Genomic DNA, 22825 nt, shown 5'->3' with positions numbered 1-22825 from the left:
CCTTGCAATCTAGAGTACCAGTATACCCAAGACTCCATTCATACCGGGCTTTGCAAATCTGGATTCTCCCAGGCTAAGAATTGATCACGTGCACTATTCCCATTATTGTTTCATTTTCAAAATTGTCTCTGCAATTGGGGGTGTTTTTCCCCTGCCCATATACATTTGCACTTAGTCAGTGATAATATTTAATAAACGTATACCAAATTCACCTCCTGAGGTGGATTCAGGGGGTCCTGGTCAACCACACCCCTTCCAGGTAGCGTGCGTAGTCGAGTTGTTAGCGATCTTGCCTCTGGAACTAGAAGCCCCGGGTTTGATCCCGGTTGTGTCGCTCACGTTACCCGACATACACGCTATCGGAAAGGGTTGCAGTCCTTAGGACGGGACGTTAAACCGTGGCCCACTGTTCATTGTGCTTGCCGAAAAGAGCTAGGGGAATTTCCCTGGTACAATGAACCTGTTAATACTGTACTAAAGCGTCGGTCTTCTCTGTCATGACCAGTGGAAGATTAGCTCATCTGTTCATTGAGTTCATTTGAGCTAAACTGGTTCGAGATCACTTTCCTTTCCTTTTCCCTCGCAGAGCTGCCCAGTGCCCAGTAATCCTGGTTTGTCCCATGACTCCCATCGCATTACCAAGACAGATGAGGATAGAATCCTCCTGTCACAAATCAGCACACCGCCCACGCATATGCCAAAAACTGGGACATTCTGTCTCTTGTTGAACCAAAGAAGTCAAAACATAATTACATTTGTACATTTCACACAATGTTTACAACCAGAATTTGAACCAGTGCTGACATTTGGACACCCTGTCTGCTGCCTTCCTCAGTCAGGGCATAATCAAGTACAATTTGCCTTTGTGCAATAAACTTTATTACTATTACTATAATACTTATAGTGAACATAGCCATCACTGCCATGGCTACTGATCGTCGGGCGTGGAGAGGACGTGTGATCGGCTGCTACGCAGCCAACCAATGATGATGATGATGAACATAGCCCTTCTTCTCTACAGTGTTACACATGTGTGCTCTCATGGCCAGCTATGATACATGCTCACTGGAAACGTTCGGTCCTATACCTGATGGTGAAGTGCCCCCCTCCCCCCTGTCCATCTTACAGGGAGGGGCACAAGGTTCATTATCAGGGCTGGCCTGACAGCTTGTTGTTGGTACACAACTAACATCATCAGCAACAGGAAGTAAATAACGGCAAGTGGGGGACTCCATGGGGGTTACCAGTATGTACAAGTTCTAAAGGGCTGCATCAACAAAGAAATCATCATTTGAAGCTAAGCATTTACTGTCCAGCAAAATAAACGGCTGTGGGAAAATTATGAGTATGATTTGAAGTCTGATCATGAACGGCCTGTGGACCATAACAATTATTTGGAATATACAGTGGACAACAAAAAAGGTGAAGGCATACAGGTACACAGCCTGCACTTTAACCTTCTTGATGCTGAAGAAGCCCTTTTGGCACCAAATTGGCTATGAGGTTAGGCAACAGGGAGAAGGATAAACTTGATAAATCATGAACATTAAAAGTCACCCTCGCCTAATCTCCAAGCAGAGGTTGGGTTGACGACTGTAACATTTTCTGACAGCTAAGTTTTTGCAGAGAAACCCAGAAGTCAGAAAATGTTACAATCTTCTCATTCGAAACATCTGCTTGGAGATCAATCCATCCCATGCTCACAGACTTGTTGCAGCCTCAATCGTTCAGGAATCCCCCATGAGAGCCCTTGAGCAGCAGGTTGGATACGTCAGGTTAGTGTTCTCTGGTACCCCGTGCTGTAGCTGACATGGCGTTACATGCAGCTCTAACATGGACCATTCTGACACAACACAGAACATGTACAACACCGCAGATATGTGAACACTCGCATTACCACACAGCTTCCTGTTCCTAGCCTCTACCAGGCTCCAGAGGTGACTGGAAAGAGTACAAATTTGCCAAATACTTGAAATAGACAGATGCCGACTGCATTTTTGGTTATTCTGGACCAAAGTTTGAACACATAAATTGGACTTACCCAAATTTTAAAACGTTGCTTCAGTTCCTTTTTCTAATTTCAACTTTCAAGCAAAGCAAATTCTTTGATTCATAGATACATAACATAATACTGTATTACAGTAGTATGCAATAAAGACTATTATTATTATTAATATTATGTTTTGAGTTTTCTCTAGTGTATAAACTGGCATTCAAAACTGGAGACCGCATTAAAATATTGAGATACTGTACATGTATACGCATACAGGAGCTATTTAGGACAATCACAGCAAGCAATCCTGACAAGTTTAAACCATAACGGCCTGCTCATATCTGTAGTACATTTAGTATACAGCTGTATATAGCACATTCAGTATTTCCTACCCCTCAAGCTCCCTCCTTGCCAGCAGGAATAATTTACGACCCTCCCCAGCCAACATGGTTTCCCAATAATGGAGACATGATGGACACAACCATGCCATTATCCATATTGTTCTTATTGAACCAATTCCTCTCACGACCATCCTGTTCCTTGTGGTATTGATTTCATTTCCGTCTTCGTTGCAAGCTAGCGTGTACGACCGACTCCCGGATAATCAAATACGAAATCAGAGTGAGTCAAAGCTGATGGAGAATACGCCTGTGATGAAACCCGGTGACCATAATTTCATTCCGGTAATAAATTTAATGACCACTGGGACGCTTGCTCGCTCGTAAAGGCACTTCGTTGAATTGATTGTTTCCGTCGATCCAGTGACTGAGAACATTGTCACAATGGGATGAACGTTGGACAACAAAAATGTTTCTAAATATCTGTTCAAAGAATGACCAAGACTTGTAATCTCCAAGCAGATCTATAAGTTGCATAAAGAACATATCAAACTGGCAGAGGAAGCTCCTTCTTTCAGTTCAACTGTTGGATACGGTCTTTGCAATCCATTGGGTCTGGTTGGAGACTATAAGACTTGTGCAAAAAGGTAATCTAACAATGTGTATAATTTTTCTATCATTCTATTGAATTTGAATGACTGGTAAAAGATTTATCACAATAATACCACATCATGTTTAATAAATTTGTACATAATAATATATTTGTGAAGTTGACTTTATTGTGTGACCTGTATTTAAAATGCATGTAAAGCCCAATAGAGCAAATACGTAAACAAATAAATGAATAAAGGTCTTCATTCATTACGGAAACTAAATGTGCCTTTCTTATAAACAGTGGCATTGGAACAAAATCTGTGTCACTCCATGTCTTATGTTACAAGATAACCATGTACAGTTAAGGAAACATGCTCTCCCCACCCCACACAAACACTGGGATTCTCTGACTTATCGCAGCAGATAATCGTGATTCTGTCATGTCTGAAAATATCTCGAATAGTGCCTCCCCCGAAGCTAGAGAGATAACTACAGCAAATACATCATCTATGTTTTGGTTTCCAGAGTTGGCTGTTTTATATAAAGAAGTACTATTACTTTGGTTATGATTTCTAACTTGTGTATGAAGTCCCACATATTATCAAACATTCTTCTGTTAGCTGCTTCAACTGCTTGTGTTAGGTGGGAATATTGACCCGTCAAAATAACATACCGGATTATATGACTTCCTGTGCTAACACATACAGTGTACATGTATCCATACCATCCTGTTGTGCAAACACTTTTCATATAAAAACTTGATAATAATATACTACAAGGTACCGGTTCCTATTCAACACCTTAAAACCAAATTTCTTGATTCAAATTCGAAATCAAAGACTGTAATTTTGATAAGTCGCTCTCCTCTGATATTTTGCTGCTGATGTTCATTTTTGTTTGACGTTGTTAAAATTTTTTGCTTGTCTTAATTCATCTCACAATGTTACTAGCATTTAGCTCTAAATTTTTAATTTCACTGAGATATGATTAAGGTCAATACAAGAGTACTGTAAGATAGCAAAGCTTCATAATGACATTAGGCATATTCTTTTCCATTTGCACAAGAATTTGAAAGGAAGACACTTCTGTCAAAACTGTACAAAATTGATGGTTTCCTGTACTCTCAACAGGAACTTCACAGACATACGTGCAAGTAATCATGTTTAACAGACTTTAGACTTGACTATACCATCAAAACTTAGCCTCCAGCTAACATTAGCCACTGTTTTCTTACTGCTTATGATACAGGATACGGGACAGTGTCAGAACATAAACATTTTCTTTTGATGGAATCATTTTGTTGACCTTATCCTAGGGTTTATTGTTTCCTGTGTTCACACACGACAAGTGTGTATGTGGGGTGATCTAAAACACAGGATGATATGTTCATGATTATCATCAATGATTATCAATACTTCACATTTTACAAGCTGCAAAGTGGTGACGAGAGGCATATTTTTAAACAGAAGCATACAAAAGCTAAAAGCTATTGTTATTAGTCTGTGACCTAGATACAAGGAATGCTTTTTATCATGATTATGGGCATAAAGACGCAATCATAATACTGGGATAGTGCCGTAAGTTCCCAATTCTTCTCTCAATGGTATTAGTTTCTTATGACTACAACAGCCCCCCTCCCCCTTAAAAACCCTTGTTTATGTCAAAAACACTGTAATGTTACATGTATATTGACACCTAATAATTTGTGTATGGCATTATTGGAGACCATGTATACATTATCATATTAACAATTACTTATGAAGTAAATCTAAAGACTAATTGTGTGATATTGCTATCATAATCATAATCATAAAGGTCTGAAATCCATATTCTAAATATCTATTTCTAGCTAGATAATTTGGTCCCTTGATCGTAGATCCGTAGTGCTTTTTACGATGTGACGTTGTGTTTCAATGTCTCATGCATGGTTTAGTACACGTGCCTACACAGACCTTTATTAGTGTAGATGAGTCATATCGTTATTCCTACAGCCTTATGACTCTGTACAACTTCCTATTGAATTTTTCATCACCCTTTATGTAGAAACTGTTCACCTTTAGCCCTTGAAGCCGAGATGAATCCGTATTTATTGCATTTCCCCTGGGATCGAAACGCCAAAATCATTGCCAATTGGATCTGCGATTCCTACAGAAAATCGATGTGTGATGATTTGTCATGGGCGACAGAGGGCGATTTATGACCTTAATACGTGTGATTTTTACAACAAAATGATACCAGAACTGATCACGACGGCATCATATCTATATGTGTTATCAATCATAATAAGGGGGACGCTATGTGAAGAGGTAAAAATGTGATTTTTCGGTGGTATTTGGTGAAAACTGGAGACAAAAATCCAGGCGAGCACGTTTCTACCTGGTACGATCGCTCAGGTCAGCGGATATTCCGGTGATGATTCATTCACTTCCGATGCAAACTTCAGGACGAAAAAAATGGCCACAAATGTCTGCTAAACGTCCCCTACTTACCCAACATGTACCCTCAAAGCCCCACAACTTGGCAGGAGACTTCGTGGGATTGGAGGGAGAGGGAAAATTTATTCGACTCGTGCCCTGAAAAAATCGGGCCCACATTTTTTACACCCAAATGAATGAGCGCTGATGACATGTCCTGGGAGGGAGGGGAGATCGTGCCCCGCTCTAGGCATGTTTGTACACACTTTGGTGCTACTACAAGTACACAGACGTCTTGACTTACCGTTGTGCTCTTCGAAGACGTTGAAAGACGGGTAGGCACGAGGTTCTTTCCCCTTCAGACTCCTTCCGAAGTTGCCAACTTTGTTAGCGAACGAACCCAAACTCGGTCTTCTGGCGTCTCCTCCATCTTTGCCCTGAGATTGCCCCATTTCCCGAGCGAAATTACCGCTCCTACATCGGATTCCTCCGCCTCAAAGGTCACCCAGCTGACGGTCGGAAGGATTTTGTCGTTGGTGGTTGAAGAATTTGGCTACCGCTCGACAAATCAACAGATGGGGCGGACAACATTCCAAGAACTGCGCGAAATGTCAGCCCGTCGCCATCTTGGTCTGGTGGGTGTCAGAACGAGGCTGCGGCAGTAGTTGAGCAGGAGCTGCACCTCTGTTTGACGTCGGGAGGACAAAAGTGTCGGGCGGGCTTACTCATTTTAGACGCGTTCAGAATAATTTCAGCTTTGTAGGAGCACTTCAAAAGAAAATAATTTTTACAGACTTATGACATAATTATTTCATATACAGAGCAATTCTTTGGAGTTCAAAGAAATAAAGAGAATGTTGCATTTACTTTGGCATTCCAAATGACTATCTATTTTTAAGGCCAGTTTTATTCATTTGTAAGCGTTCATATGTTCAGTTTTTAATATAGGCAGCCATTCAAACGGAAATATCTACAGGAAATGTGTAGATAATTACAGACACAGAGCAATTGTGTTTGAAAAGAAAGAATGTTTCTTAGATTAGCTCTTTGGCATGACAAGTGAGTGAGTGAGTGAGTGACTGAGTAAAAAGAAAGCTTCAGCAAAGGAGGCAAGTCTCATTGTAAGGGCCATGGGTCAAAGTCACTTTCAAGTTGGACGCAATTTTAATTACTTTCCTTTTCAGTGATCAAACATCATTAAAAGTTGTTCTTGCAGCCTTTGCAAAACGTTGATTCCATTATTTCAAAAATACAATTCTAATGACATGTTAAAAAGCCTCATTGCTTCTAGTCTTAACTACATTCATAACTTAATCTAACCTTCAGAGGAGAAAAATAGTCGATGAAAATCAACCTTTTACTTTTGACGTTGCTTGAAATATTGTCATTATTGAACTAGGAAGGCTCCCTCTCCCCAGTTCAATTTGTACTTTTCTGAAATAAGAATTTTCTGGTAATTCTATCAAAGCTAGCCACTACCGATCATTACCAGATATGAGATGAAAATACCACTGGGTTCGAAATTAACTGACATTAAACTTGAAGGATCTTGAAGCGAAACAGAAACGCCAACGATGTGCAAGCCATGAAACACCCCTCCACGTGTTCCACTGTGGACTCGTCCAACGTTAAAATGGCGGACGTCGACGCAAAACGGCCGAAGTTGCAGTTCGCGGGTTCTTCCGAGAAGCTCTACTCGGACTCGGCCGAAGACGTGGCGTCCGCCGCCAACTTCCGACAGGTCAAGGTCAACAACTACCACCTGGACTTGGACGTGGAGTTCAAGACCAAGAAGATCCGCGCGTCGGCAGTGCTGGACCTGGAGTGTCTGCAACCATGTGCAGAAGGTAACGTTACTACCGCAGTACTGTACTTAATATTTGCCCTTAAGGGGGAGGGGGGCTACTACAGGTCTTGGACGCTCCGGGCCTTTACCAACTCAGCCCATCACACTGGCCCAACACCCTTAGCTTAGGTATGCTGAAAGAAAACAAGCAGAAAGAAGTGCCTGTGTGCCCCGCCCACTGACGTCTTGAAAATCATCAACACAAAATACAACCTGTGTTTTTGTTGGCCCATTTATACGGATGTAACTTAAGTATTTTGTAGATGCTAATGTTTGAGACGGAAGATTTGTTATCAATTACTTGATTCAGCACATGAAACTTTAAGAAATTTATTCAGTCTTGAATGTAATGTGTGAAATGCATGTAGTCGATGTAGAAGCAATTTCCAATCCATGTGCAATTATATCAAATGCAACAGTTAATTAAGTGTTTTTACAACTTCATTAGTTATCTATTATGTACTAAATGATAGTACAAAGCCCTGTGATTGCAAATTCCACCTGTTGTCCCAGTGTTTCACAAATCGAGGTACTCTCCAAGCAGAGGAAAATTGTTACTAGTACCTTTTTATGATTTCTGAGGGATCTCCAAACCGTTCTTCGGGTGGGGCGAAACACTATCCATTGACCGGAACAGTATCCATCGGCTACCAGTGGCAAAAGGGTAGTGTTTCAGCCAATCGATACTGTTTCGTAGCCTGCTGACCTATATATATATATTATAGCTCCAGAGTCTCTTCTGCCCTTTCCACAAATAGAGAACAGAAGAGCCTCGGAGGCTATAATAGGTTTTGATAACAAGCTAACTGTTTCGGCCAATAGATACTATTTCTGCCAAATGGAAATATACTGTTTCAGCCATTGTAAACTTTTTCGGCCCATGGATACTGTACATGTCTTGCCGTTGGAAGATCTGCTTACTAGAGATTAATTAAGGGAAGAGCACTTTTTAAAAAAGAACTTGACTTTTTGATGAGAAGTTGCTCATTTTTCTTTTCATATATTTTTTCCCTCTTCATTGTTCTTACAGTAATTCTGGACTCTCATGCGACCCTCACCATCCATGGAGTAAGAGTCACCTATAAGGACGACCGCAATACAAGCGACCAGAGACCCGTGACATTTGACACGCGACCCTTCACCTCGTACGGCGCAGCCCTGCACGTGTCCCTGCCGTCGGCGGTGAAACCCGGGGATGAGTTTCAGCTGGAGTTCAGCTACACGGCCGGGGAAGGGCCGGCCATGTGCTGGCTGGAACCCATGCAGACTGCTGGTCAGTTGTTAGCAGTAGCACTAGTACACTGTATACTAGTACTACTTACTACTAGTACTAGTACTACTAGTACTAGTAGTACTGTAACAGTGGGGATCAACCTCCACTAACTGACCAGTCTAACTGGTCCGGACCAGTTAGCTTAGTGGTTAGCCTAGTGGTTGATTTCCCAAGCCGTGCGGATCGGGATTGGCGCGGGGTCTAATCCCGGGAGCGGCGTACTCGCGCCTTTGGGTTTTTACAGTACTACTACTACTAGTACTATTAGTAGTACTGTATTATTGTAGTCCACTGTGTTACGCTGCTGCAGTGGTCTGGACACCCTTCAGCTATAATCAGTCTTTCTTCAACTCTCTCCACTTTGTCCGGTTCATTGCAAGCTCCCTTAGCTCCTGCAGTTTAATTTCTGGCCGCAATGGTCCTAGTCGTCTTTCTTTTAGGTCTGCCTGCAGTAGAAGTGTCTTCCTTTTCTGGATCTGTATGTGAGTTGTTAAGCTTAAGGCAACATTTTTGTGTGTACTGCTTGCATTTACCAAGAATGTCTCCAAAACAGTCGCATTTCTACCACTCGACCACTAGAGTGGGGATATGATTTTAGTATTGGAAGAAAGTTTTGCATTATTTTAGGATTTTTGTTGCACTGCTATTTTCCTTGCCCCAGCCATTAACATCTTTGTGAATTAACTCGAAATCACCCTCCTTATTTTATTTCCAAAAGACCCCTTAACCTTCTCCCTGCTGCCTATCCCCTTAACCAATCCAAATTTGGTGCCAAGTAGCTACCTTAGCAAGTTGACCAACCCTAAATAGTAGATCATCTGCATTTAGATGCCATATCTGTAATAGCTAATACTCTTTTCTTGTAGATTTTCCAAACACCAATTCTCTTCCACATTCCCTTTCTGCAGGTAAGAAGCAGCCCTACCTGTTCACCATTGGCCAGTCAGTCCTGAATAGATCCATGTTCCCCTGTATTGACACCCCGGCCATAAAGTCTACGTACACGGCACAAGTTAAGGTGATTGGGATCATGCTGGTCATCAGTTATTAACATATTAATTCTATCTGATTGCATAAAATTCATTACTGAATAATCCAGTGGTTCCTTGTCTCAGCCAGACAGCTCTCCCTGAAATGTAACCCACCCATGTCATGCAGTTAACCTTCTCCCAGCTTCCTAGCCCTAAAACCTATTCAAATTTGATGTCAAATTGCTATTTCAGCAGCGAAACTTCTTCCTGTGTTCTGCAAAGTCAAAGTCAGCAGGGAGAAGGTTAAAGTGATACAAAATTGTGGCTCACTCACCCATCCCAGTGTAAGACTGTAATTCCCTGTATCAAGCTAGACAATCGTCTATAGAATCTATTTATTGTTCAAAGGCAAAAACGAGCTGTGCAAAGCCGCATTGCACAACTAGCTACTTGAAAAAGCAGCATGCTTCGCCTCAGTTGAGGATGACTGCTTTACTTTTTCAGCAATCATGTGTGCATGCAATGCTGACAAACACACTTGAAACTAAGCAGCTCTATTTCATGTGTACCGACATTCATGTTTATCCAATGCAACCACTTCTTCTCAATCAAATTCCCAACTTGTAACTGAACTGAATCAATATTTCCCTGTTCCTGAAGTAATCTCCAAGCAGATCTACAATGTACCAGTGGCAAGGCAGTATCCAAAGATCCAAACAGGCTAATTGGATACTGTTTTTGCCCTTTGGATACTGCCTTGCCACTGGTAGATCTGCTCGAAGATTCATTTGCAAGGGAACTCATCAATACACTAAAGAAATGGGGGAAAATGAATCACTTTATGTAAATATTCATTCTCTGAAACTGTGTGTGCCAAAATACAGACTCTCTTCTCAGACATCATGTTGAACCTCCAGTTCAACGTTTTTTCTTTGATAAAAGATCTGGAACCAATAAATTAGATTGGTGTGGGCAAGGGCTGTCTCCAGCTGTAGAATTTTTTCCATCCCACTTATTGTTTGGGAGCCCATGTTGTTATTTTTTGTTGCTAAATCTGTCATTTTACGTAAGAGGACAAAGGGACTTGCCAGCTATTATAGTTTTGAATACCAGGCTACCAGAAGCCATTTAGTTTATTTTCTTGTGCAATATATATGGCTGTCTTCATGCTTATGCCTTGAACTCAACAAATCCTTGTCACCCTATCTTGTTATGCCAGTACTGCAGCCAGGTCAGGGCTAACAAATGAACACATGTAATGTCTACTTACATGTACATGATTTACAATCGTATAAGTATAACTGCCACCCTGGAAAAACGCATCTAAAGGTCTAGAGATCTCCAATGCAATGTCCCCCAGTATAATGCACCCAAACAAACTCTTTTTCAAAGTGGCGGATTCATGTAACCCAGGGGATAAATGTTAATGAAGGTTACTTCATGATCAGGTCCCTGCAGGGCTGACTGCTGTGATGAGTGCCTCCTCTCGTATGGAGGGACCTGAACCCAACACCACCCACTTCACAATGGAACATCCCATCCCTGCCTACCTCATTGCTCTGGCTGTGGGTGACATCGCCTCTGCTGACATAGGACCTCGCAGTAAAGTCTGGACCGAACCAAGTGTTCTGGTGGGTGAGGCTTATGTCAAACTTAAAACCCTTGTGTATTTTTATTCAACTTGTAATGTATGCATATACAAGCATATATCAGAGTCTTACATATATCCATATATTCCTGGATATATGTAAGAGATGCTGACAGTCTATACCCTTTCCATTACATCAAGGAGGTTCAAGTTATCTTGGATTACATACAATCAATGATTTTTGGTTGATCCTTTGGCAATTTTCACATGACTTGATTTCACTGACTGACTGGGAGAGACAACTTTTCACAAGCTGAAAGCCACATATTAGTATCTTAGTAGTGGATATCCTAGCTTGTCATACTGCAATCTTTTTAGTATGATTTACAGATCTACATGTTTAAACTGTGTTCTTGCAGGACAAAGCGAAGGCTGAGTTTGAGGGAGTGGTGGAAGAGTACATCAAGGTTGCGGAGGGTCTGTTCGGACCGTACGTGTGGGGCCAGTACGATATTCTCGTCATGCCGCCTTCTTTTCCGTACGGCGGGATGGAAAACCCGTGCTTGACCTTTGTGACCCCTTGCCTGCTCGTTGGAGACAAGTCGCTGACGGATGTCGTCATGCACGAACTGGTAGGTTCAAACTGTAACTGAATCTTTTTCAATGGGTAATACCAAATTTCTGTCATCCAACTGTCTGATCAAGTCTAATGTAAGTGATGCTGAGCCACTATGTGGCTTGCCAAGCTGGACACCACAGTTTTGTAACAATACTATGAATTAGAATCTTGAAACTAGCACTGACCCAAACAAGTTCTTTGACATTCTCAGAATCTTAAAACCTGTGTAACAAAATCTCTTGCTGCCAGAGACAATTTTTTTGGCCCTCTTTTAAGTTGGTTGGTAATGGGCTGCTAGAAGGAGAGCGATTTCGTCTGGCTGCAGAAGCTTAAACTTGATATGCAATCTGTTTGTTTGTTTGTTTTATTAAGATCTCCATTAGTGTACAACAATTTATACACTAATCTTCCTGGAGTCCGCCTAATTAAATACAATTTTATCAATACAATAACAATACAATTAAAACAAATACAGGAAGAATGAAAACAATTGATAGATAGTAAATCATACAAAATCAAATATGATGATCTTAAAAATGAACGGAGAGGTCAGAGGTCAACATAAAAAACGGAATCATTGTATAGATAATAGTATATAAGGAAACCCAGAACTAATAACAAAAATTGTTCAACATAATTGAGTGAACTGAACATAAATATAAACAAAGGTAATCATAATGATAACATAATATAATAACTTTAATATACTGTTTGTTTGTTTCTGCAGTGCCACAGCTGGTTTGGGAACCTGGTAACCAACGCCAACTGGAGTGAGTTCTGGCTGAATGAGGTGATTTAAAAGCACTGTGACCCATTTCATAGCTGAAATAAAATCATTGCATGTGTCATGATGTACAGTTGCCAAAATTGAGCATGCAAATATTTACACGTGTAGTGTGTATGTGTGTGTGGGTGTGTGTGCACATGTACGTTGTAGTATTTACTGCCTTATGTATGAGTATGAGCCTTAAAGTTATTTTTCTTATGGCATGTGTATTCTGTGGTACTGTGTGCTGTGTATTGAGTGTGAGTCTTTAGGCTGTTCTGTTCTGCAGGGTTTTACCATGTTCTCCCAGCGGCATGTGTGTACATGTGTATTGAGGATAAGTTGTGTGTGTGTGTGTATTGAGTGTGTGTGTGCTGTGTATTGAGTGTGAGTCTTTAGGCTGTTCTGTTCTGCAGGGTTTTACCATGTTCTCCCAGCGGCGTGTGTGTACATGTGTATTGAGGATAAGTTGTGTGTGTGTGTGTATTGAGTGTGTGTGTGCTGTGTATTGAGTGTGAGTCTTTAGGATGTTTTGTTCTGCAGGGTTTTACCATGTTCTTTCAGCGGCGTGTGTGTAAGTGTGTATGTGTGTGTGTGTTTCTGTGTGTGTGTGTGTTTCTGTGTGTATGTATTGAGGATAAGTTGTTAGCTCACTGTTCTGCAGGGTTTTACCATGTTCTCCCAGCGGCGTGTGTGTGCCACGGTACTCGGGGAACCCTACAAATGTCTGGAGGCCGCCACCGGCCAGGCGCTGCTCCAAAACCACATAACCACCGTAGGGGAGGTGGGTCGGCAAGAGCTGAGAACTACACGTCCCTCCAATGACTGCCAGCCAGAAAATCTCCCTGTGTTCTTATCAAGCTCCATTTTCCAAATCTCCCTGTGTTCTTATTAAGCTCCATTTTCCAAAATGTATCAGACCAAATCATTAGTATAACACAGTTTAGATAGTGAATCGAACCCACTTGACACACACAAAAAAGATTTGACGTATTGTTTCTTTTTCTCCTTATAGTTTTTGAATAGTGCAAGTGGTAAAAATGCACTCAGCCAAGTCATCATAAGATCACTTATTACCTCTTATGCATTCATGACAAAAATTAAATAAAATGAAACCCAAACAAGCCATTTGAAGTCACAAAGGTTACAGCAGTTGTAAATTTTCCATCACAACATTGAAACCTTATTTCACAATTCAGAAATTTTGGAATGGACCACTGTGCACTGAGGGAGATAGTCTGGCTGCTTGTCTTGGAGGGGCTTATGGTGATGGTGTCCCCCTTAATGACTTGGTATCTTCCTGTCCCGGCAGGGGTTCACCAGGTTTGCGCAGAACTATGCCATGTCTAAGGTTCTGGGCCCACAGTTCTTTTTACTGAAGGTGGCGACGGGACTGTCTGCCTTCAACAGGCAGCTGGGGGACATAGGACAGGTCAGTCCCAGTGCCTCTGTCCTGTGAGTTATAACGCTAGTGCTGAGTGTGTGGGTTGATGTGGTTAAAGCCTTCCCTTCTGGTTTCAATCCAGATCTCACCTCCTGTAGTCTGAGTATTACCTCTGTAAAAATTTGTGGGTTCAAAACCCTCCAGAACCCAAAATAACCCTGGGTTCACTTCAGGTTCTGAACCCTAGAGAACCCGAACCTTGGGGTCCGATCTGTCAGGTGAACCCTCCGGAACCTACTCAAACTCTCACAGTGGATGTCCACGGCTCCACGGCCATACCAGTATCAGGGCTGGTACCATGATTTTGCTAGGCTACACGTACCTACTAGTACTTTTGTCACTGGGACTTAATTTTGGGAAAAGGAGAAGTTCGAGGTTGAAATGATTCTGTAGCACAGTAGAAAAACACATATTCATGGTGGCTTTAATAGGTCACTTCATAAAATGTGAAAATGATACCAGTCCAAACATTTCAAGATATGTATGCAAATTTTGTACCAAAAGGTTAAAAGAGACCTTTACTTAAGGTATTTTTGAGGTGACAATTGAGAAAAATAAAAGGAAGAAAAAAAACCTCAGTGCATCTTTAGTTTGTTCACTTCTGTTATACCCTCTTGAATATTACACTGATCTATTTGAGTACCCCCTATAGCCTAATCATTCTGATATCCCCCTTGCAGAACCACCCCCTGAACTGCCTACGGGTGAAGATTGAGAAGGGGGTGGACCCAGACGACACATATAACGAGACTCCCTACGAGAAGGGCTGTGCCTTCGTGAGCTACCTGCAGCACTGTGCTGGCGGAGACGAGAAGTTTGACCAGTTCTTAAAGGCGTACATCAGCAAGTTCAAGTATAGGGTGAGTATGCATGTTCTTTTTGTCATTATTGCCTATTAGAAATGTGTAGCACTGTGCCGGTGAGGACAAGAAGTTTGACCAGTTCTTAAAGGCATACATCAACAAGTTCAAGTACAGGGTAAGCACACATGTTCCTGAAATTATGAGAAGTACTAATTCTTAAATGTGTACAATCATCAACAAGTTCAAGTACAGGGTGAGTAAGCATATCCTCCTTGAAAGAATAGATTCTGGTCTTCCCATAAAAAGTGGCAAGATTGAGAAATTTGAGTTCTTAAATGCAAAGTTTACTTTTAGAGTAAGAAGTAAAAAGTAGAGTGGATTCATTCCTTAAGCTAGCCAACATCTTTCACACTGCAGTCATCCCTCAGTAAGACATCTGAGACTACTTCTCTTTTAGAACTTTTATTCAGTGTAGTAACAAAGTTAAGGGTAAGAATACATGTTCTTAAAGCAGAATAAATTTATGATGTTCATTGTTGGGAAGCAAGTTCAAATACAGGGTAAGAAAACTGTTTTTTCTTGAAATAGAACATTTTGGTGTCGTTGCCATGAAGAAGTGGTAATGAGAAGTTTGATCATACATCAACAATTTCAAGTACAGTACAGGGTGGTTAACATGTGGGGAGAAAATTCTAGGGATGTTGGTATATCATCTTTATGACATGTGCCATACAAGTCTGATTGAAAATTTGCTGATTACTTGTGTCCTCTACTTCTTCTCATGTAGAGTGTTGTAGCAGAGGACATGTTGGAGTTTTACCTGGACTATTTTCCACATCTCAGGGAACAAGACCTCAGGAACAAGTTAGTTTCACATTTCTAGGCTATGTGAGAATTCTTTTTAGCATTTAATTTAACTTTATTCTACTTGACATAGAGTCTCAGTTTTCCTCAATCTTGCGCTTACCATTCTCATATATTTTGTTCAGCAAAACATTCCTTGTGTATGGAGGAGCTTCAGGCATTAGCCTCAAGCACCAAATCTCTGCATGTGAAAGAACCCAACACACTTATCAAGACTATTAGGGGTGGCCCGGTGTGCTTGGCTAAATACACGAACCATAGCGATACTACTACAAATGTGCTTTGTCCTTCGTCTTGACTCCTTTACCTTTACCTATTATTAATGTACATAATGGAGCTTTGCTGTGTTTCAGGCCAGGCTATGAGTTTGAGCGATGGCTGAATACCCCCGGCTGGCCTCCGTTTGTGGCTGACCTGTCGCCGGGGCAACAGCTGACACGCCCAGCCGAGCAGCTGGCAGCTCATTGGGCAGGGGAAAAGGTGATCCCCCCTTGTTTTGAAATGAACTAGTCCAGCAGTACACATACATGTAGTGTTCAAACAAATATCAACAATCGGACTACATGGAACCGATACACCAAAACAATTAATAACACATTCATTTAGAAATCAGCTGTTGTTGCTGACATAACAATTAAAGCTGTATTGCACATATTATTATAGTTATTCAAAATTGTATTGATTGTCTATGAATTTGTCCTGTTCAGAACCTGCGACGTCGGTTATGATGGAGTAACTCTTACAGTTAGATGTTGTGCACACCAAGGCTAATCTGTCTAAAAGTATGCCGAAAAATACACTACGGATTTAGTATGCCAATGTCCCAACATCTAGCACATTTGCTACAAGAACCATATTTCTTTTCCAGAACCTGGAGGTGGTGCCGGACATCTCTGAGTGGAAGACGTACCAGATCGTGCACTTCCTGGACAAACTGGTGGAACGTCCCAAACTGACCCATGACACCATACAAACCCTGGCACAGGCATATCCCCACATTGCACAGTCACACAATGCGGAGGTACGTGAATGAGTTAAGGCATTGCCCAGATATTTAGGTTAGGCCACACCAATTTAATTTCTTGGTTAAGGCCACACCAATTTGATGTCTTGGTTAAACCAAGAGATTCAATTGGTGTGGCCTTATATACAATGTTCTTCTGACAACAAGTTGTTGTAAGAGATTCAAGTTAATGATTTTCTTCCTGCTTCAATCTGTATCAGTTTATTATCTTGGTTTGAACTCGGTTATGAATTCTCAGACATTTTAAAGTCAAACTGTTCCTGGGCTCAAATCCCAACATGCCCTGTTGATGTTGTACCCTTGGGAAAGGCAATTTTCTTCACTTCTCTCAGGTGAAAATGAGTACTGAGCTCTGTCTTCCCTGTCACATACAATGAAAAGATTAGCTCTTCAATGGTTTTAAGATCACTTGTTGGTGTCATGTGTGTAATATTTATTTTTGTACCTTGAACTTCAGCTCATAATGAGATGGTGCATGCTGATTATCAAGAGCAACTTCACCTCTGACCTGCCTAAAGTCAGAGCTTTCCTGGAGAGCCAAGGTACCTAAAGTATTCTCATCATTTTAAGAATGTTAAGTACTGAGATATTTGAGTGGGGTTTTCAATGCTGTGTGTGTTATAAGTTTCAGGAGTATTAATTTTGTAAACAAATCATCAAGTATACAAACATGTAGATTTTTATCTTTACCATTTGACAAGAAATTCCTTTTTTTTCCAGGGAAACAGAAGTACACTCTGCCCATCTACCGTGCCTTGAAGGCGGGGAGTCCAGAGGCTCAAGACTTCGCTCGAGAAGTGTTTGCAGCAACCAAAGACACTCTCCATGTCAATGTTTATAGTAATGTAGAGAAAATCCTTGGTGCTTAAACAAAAAATTTTACCTATTCACGGTGGTCAGAGGTGCTGTGAAAATAAAATATTTCAAGATTTATTATCAGTGAAGACGTGCATTTCTTGTAGTCGCTGCTAGAGGGCACTTTTTGCTCAGGTTTGTAATGTAAGACAGTACTAGAATAATTTAAGCTACAAATGTTTGATTTTTCATTGAGAAATTCTTGAAATGATGAGGCATGTCCTAGATATAACATGTGCTAACAGAATTCCACCAGGGTACATAATTCCACCGCCTTGAAAAGATACCTCCAAACAGATCTCCAACCTAACGTCCCCCATACAAAGCACTCTTGAAAATTTAAACTGTGTGTACCTGGGGGTACTGCACTAGAGATCTCTCAAATTCAGTTTTCAAAGTGGCAGATTTATGTTACTTTAGGATGGAGGTTACAAATCTCAGTATTTCTTGGAATCGAATACCTGCTGCAAGTTGCAATGAATTGAAATGTAAGCTGTGAAAATAGACTCTGAATGAAACATGATTCTGTCTCAAGTTGCATTTTTTTTAATTACCTCCCCTTGTCAGTATGGAACAATCCAATTATCAAAATATTGTCGTTTACTGGTTTGGACTTGACTATTGTAGAAACAGGGAGTATATACATACATACACTCCCTGTTTCTATCATTTTTGTCTTCATTTTATACCACAAATATACAGTAGTGTTAACAAAGACGGAGATACAGACAAAGACGGACCACGGATTCTGCTACCTTTCACATGTATGTTCTGTAATAACACCGCACTCTCATCTACGAATGGGCTTATCATACCCCTCTGTACACGTGGCAGGCCTCACCTGTTTTCTTTCTCACCTGTTCTTGCCGATGAGATTTTGTCACGTTGTACACCTGTGCGTTGGATTACGCGATTGGGATATCGTAAATGTCGTAATACTAGTAACCCGTCGACATTTATCATGTATTTTTCATTTGTTTTCAATAAACAATAAAACAGACATACAATAGTGCGAACTAGACGTAGAATTATTATGTACTATTCGGATATCGTAATTGTCGTAATAACCAGTCGACAGATGATATGTCATTTTTTAATAAACAATACAACAGACATAGAGCAGTGTGTACAAGGAATTCTCCTACCTACTACGTTTAACATGTATGTTCCGAAATAATACCGCACTCTAATCTCCGAATGGGCTTATTATGCCTCTATACACGTGGCGGACCTCACCTGTTTCCTTTCTCACCTGTTCTTGCCGACGCGATGTTGTCACGTTGTACACCTGTGCGCGGAAGTAATTGATTGGGATACCATAATTGTCGGAAAAACCTGTCGACATTGTTTTTCATTCATTTATTCATGCATTTCTTATTTTTCACTGAACAATACAACAGACATACAGACGTGTGTACACAGACGGAGAGACAGACGAAGAATGACTACGGATCCTGCTATCTTTCACGACATGTATGTCCCGAAATATCACCGCACTACGAATGGGCTTATTATACCCCTCTGTACACGTTGCAGGCCTTACCTGTTTCCTTTCCGAGTTACCTGTTCTTGATGAGAGTTTGTCACGTTGTACACCTGTACGCCGGACTACGTGATTGGTATACCGTATATAACATATTATGTAATGTGATGCAAATGTCGTAATAACCCGTCGTCAAAGATGATTAGTAAAACTCTTTTTCAACAATATAACAGACATACAGTGGCATGTACAAAGACGGAGAAATAACGCACTCTAGTCTGTGACTGGGCCTATTATGCCTCTCCGTACACGTGGCATGGCTCACCTGTTTCCTTTCTCACCTGTTCTTAATGAGATTTCGACACGTTTTACACCTGTGCTTGGAACTACTTGATTGGGATACCGTAAATGTCGTAATAACATGTCGACATAGATGATTAATAAAATACTTTTTTTCTATAAACAATACAAAAGACAATAAAATACTTTTTTTTCTATCAACAATACAAAAGACATACAAAGACGGAAACACAAAGACAACCCACGGATTCCCCCACCTGCTATCTTTCACACGTCTGTTCTGAAATAACACCGCACTCTTATCTATGAATGGGTGTATCTGTATCTGTATCTTCATCATACACATTTGTATACGCGGCAAGTCTCACCTGTTTCCTTCTCACCTGTTCTTGCCGACGTGATTTTGTCACGTATTACACCTGTGCACGGGACTACGTGATTGGAATACCGTAATTATCGGAATTACCTGTCGACATAGATATTTCTTTCTTTGTTTTATTTTGATTTCAATCAACAATACAACAGACATACAATAGTGTGTATTAGACGTAGAATTATCATGTCCTATTGGGATTTCGTAATTGTCGGAAAAGCCTGTTGACATAGGGCATTTTTTTCAATAAACAAACAGACAACAGACATACAGTAGTGTGTACAAAGACGAACCACGGATTCTCCTACCTGCTATTTACACTGCGCCATGATTGGTCATCCATAATAACCTAATTAACTAACCCTATATAAGGCAGGCGTGGCTCACCACACGGCCCTTCTTTATTCGGAGCTATCCGCGACGACGGCGAGCTGCAGTCAGACCTTGGAACCCTTGGACCAGATAACTTGGCGTACTTTTTCGCGGGTGGAACAAGCTCTTCAGCGTCGAGTAGCTGCGGAAAGGTTTGGAGTGTATGGGGGTAACATGGGTGGTCTCTTTGTTGGAGAAAATTCTGTACACGTGACAGGCCTCACCTATTTCCTTCTCACCTGATCTTAATTTCGGAGATTTCGACACGTTGTACACCTGTGCGCGGGACTACGTCATTGGAATACCTGTCGACATAGATGATTAATAAAATTCTTCTTTTTTTTTTCTATAAACAATACAACAGACATGCTGAGACACAGACAAAGACGGACACCACGGGTTCTCCTACATCATCATCATCATCCACTGGTTTCTGCATCTACAGTCGTTGAAACGTCCTGCAGCTGCAGTCAGTCTTTCTTCATCTTCTTCCACGTGTCCTTGCATCTTGCGAGCTCCCTTGGGTTCTCCTACATGCTATCTTATATGTATGTTCAGAGTTTTACCTCGTGTATCAATCAATCAATCAATCAAACAAGTAATCAATCAATTGGGAGACAGAACAGAGATACCAATACTGAAAGAGGACATGTCAAGAAGGATTGAAATGTTTATTTTGTAAGTGAATAATAATACAGAAAAAGGAAATGTGAAGAAGGATTAAACTGTTCATTTGTAAGCGAATAGCAATACGGAAAGATGAAATGTGAAGGATTGAAATGTTCGTTTGTAAGCGAATAGCAATACGGAAATATGAAGGATTGAAATGTTCGTTTGTAAGCGAATAGCAATACGGAAATATGAAACGTGAAGAACGTTTGAAATGTTTATGTTGTAAACGAATGACAATACAGAAAAAGGAAATGTGAAGAAGGATTGAAATGTTTATTTTGTAAGTGAAGATCAATACTGAAAGAGGAAATGTCAAGAAGGATTGACATTTTGTATTGTGGGCAAATAGCAATACAGAAAGAGGAAGTGTGAAGAAGTTTTGAAGGTCAAAAGTAAAACAATTTGTTCTGTGACTTGATGAATATTCGATGTGTGACGGACGGGACCGGATTTGTGAATACATATTGAGTTGTTTAATGCATCTTTGACTGTGTTATAATGTGTGTTTCAGTACAATAGGATAGGTGTTAGTTTCTTGCCAATGGTTTCTTTTTGTCTTTGTTAAACTGTAGCGCCATGGCAAACACCAAACACCAAACAATTGTGGGTTGGTGTTTCCAAAGGCTGACTTCAAAATTCTCTGAAGTTGTAAAAGGTATTCATAGTGGTTCACTGGTTCTTAAACAGATCTCTCACTCTAAGGATTTGATTGATGTGCCAAAGTGGGAACTATGTATGAAGTTTGGTAGATCTCCGTTCGGTTCTGAATTCGAACATTGGCTGCCGAGCCGTAGATCTGTCATCTCGGGAAGATGCACGCGAAATGGACATAAATTGAACATTCCTAAGGCAAACACACTGTAGATGACCATGTGAATCCGTCCTGCATCCTATGTAAGCATATGTATGATAAATCGTCACTCTTACACTGACAAAAGGTCTAAACTATTCAAAACACAGGAAATAGGCCATCTCATTAATTTCAACAACATCTGATAAAACCAAACTAACAGTTCGTCTAAATGGTTCACCCACAATACCCTCCATTTATAAAATCAAAATCATGCTGATGACACAAAACTTTATAAATGATTCAGGGTGGATCTAAGTACTTCTACTTAGAATCGCATTGCATCGATCATTTGTGAATATTACCTTACATTAATCAAGGGTCGGTACAGTTGTATGTATTATGTATTTTATATTTCAATTACTTAATATTATGTATGTTACGTTTGTTCAGAAACTTGCTTACGTTTGTCACTGTCTCTTCTTATTTAGTTTTTTTCTGTGGCGCTGTAAAATCAGTCTATGTACTTGAGTGTAGCGCCCATTATGTCCATGTGTATCTTGTTTCTAATTAAAAAAACACACACTGAGATTCAGTAACTCTCCGATACCGTACCTGACGAGATTGCTTAACCAGTATGGTTACTAGTATCTTATTCTGCGCCATATATGTAAATGTTGCCAATCTTTTTGGGAAATGATATTGTCTATTATTTGTATATGTATCGTTTTTCTATACGTATGAGATTATCTGTACGCCGACCGGAGTGAAACTTGTTTGTACTGTACATTGTTTTTTAATTCAGTGTTTTACAACTGCGACAAACCAAGAAGATACAATTTGTATCTCTTATATCTTGTGATATCCACTTCGACCCAGCGGTAGCAGTCCGTGCTAAGCGGGAGAGTTACTCGTGAGTGAACAGCAACAACGGTCAGCCTTGGGACAACACCAACCCTCCAGCTCCCGGTCCAGATGGTAGGCCAAATCGCCTTCTCATGGAAGCAGCCCCAGTATTAAATCAGTTCATCCCTCTGTGAGCTATTCTCGCTTGCGACCGGACACCTCCCAACAGCACCCCATTCTTATACCATCCTCGATAATACTCGTAGAATGGGGACCACCATCCATCGATACATATCGAGGTAGCATACTAATCCGCTATGCTGGCATACACCATCCTCGAGAGTATAGCGAGTCGGAGTGATGGTGACCTACTCTGGCGGGGTCACCGTCCTCAAAGTGTATGCTGGGAGTGACTTAAATGTCGTCAGATTTTCCAATATGGCGAACTGTCTAAGTAAAGATTGTCGAAAGAGACCGAGGATCGACTCTAGTGAGAGTTCTGGCTCTGTATCTGTCAAGGCGTCAGCCCAGGGGAAGAAGCTCCGTAAGGAGTCGGAGCCCGACTCAAGTCCTCTCATTGAGGAGTTCCCCTCTGGT

The 22825-nt window shown here is 40.9% G+C and overlaps 2 protein-coding genes and 1 long non-coding RNA gene across 5 annotated transcripts in view; 2 read left to right on the top strand and 1 right to left on the bottom strand.

Moving 5' to 3' along the window:
- The window catches only part of LOC136441211 (tyrosine-protein kinase ABL1-like), a 37972-nt gene extending 31966 nt beyond the window's left edge, over positions 1-6006 (bottom strand). For both annotated transcript variants that reach the window (XM_066437350.1, XM_066437351.1), the window contains exon 1: positions 5644-6006. In XM_066437350.1, coding sequence (XP_066293447.1) covers positions 5644-5791 — 148 coding nt within the window. In that variant the 5' untranslated portion in view covers positions 5792-6006. The remainder of the gene's footprint in view (positions 1-5643) is intronic.
- Positions 1-22825, top strand: part of LOC136441212 (uncharacterized) — a 41388-nt gene that overhangs the window by 4882 nt on the left and 13681 nt on the right. The window lies entirely within an intron of this gene.
- On the top strand, positions 6948-17915 carry LOC136441662 (aminopeptidase B-like). Of its 2 annotated transcripts, none has more exons than XM_066438093.1 (13): positions 6948-7186; positions 8216-8458; positions 9367-9476; positions 10878-11060; positions 11437-11649; positions 12364-12426; positions 13715-13834; positions 14527-14706; positions 15437-15513; positions 15867-15993; positions 16382-16534; positions 16995-17079; positions 17258-17915. In XM_066438093.1, exons 1-13 carry the CDS (start codon positions 6973-6975, stop codon positions 17404-17406), a joined length of 1917 nt encoding a protein of 638 aa, XP_066294190.1. In that variant the 5' UTR covers positions 6948-6972; the 3' UTR covers positions 17407-17915. The 2 variants fall into 2 exon arrangements, with proteins under 2 accessions (XP_066294190.1, XP_066294189.1); XM_066438092.1 differs by lacking the exon at positions 13715-13834 and adding an exon at positions 13067-13186 and having other exon boundaries at positions 6949-7186.

This window comes from Branchiostoma lanceolatum, chromosome 9 (genome assembly GCF_035083965.1).
Source record: "Branchiostoma lanceolatum isolate klBraLanc5 chromosome 9, klBraLanc5.hap2, whole genome shotgun sequence".
In the NCBI taxonomy this organism is placed as follows: domain Eukaryota; kingdom Metazoa; phylum Chordata; class Leptocardii; order Amphioxiformes; family Branchiostomatidae; genus Branchiostoma; species Branchiostoma lanceolatum.
This window is presented reverse-complemented; position numbering and strand designations above follow the sequence as displayed.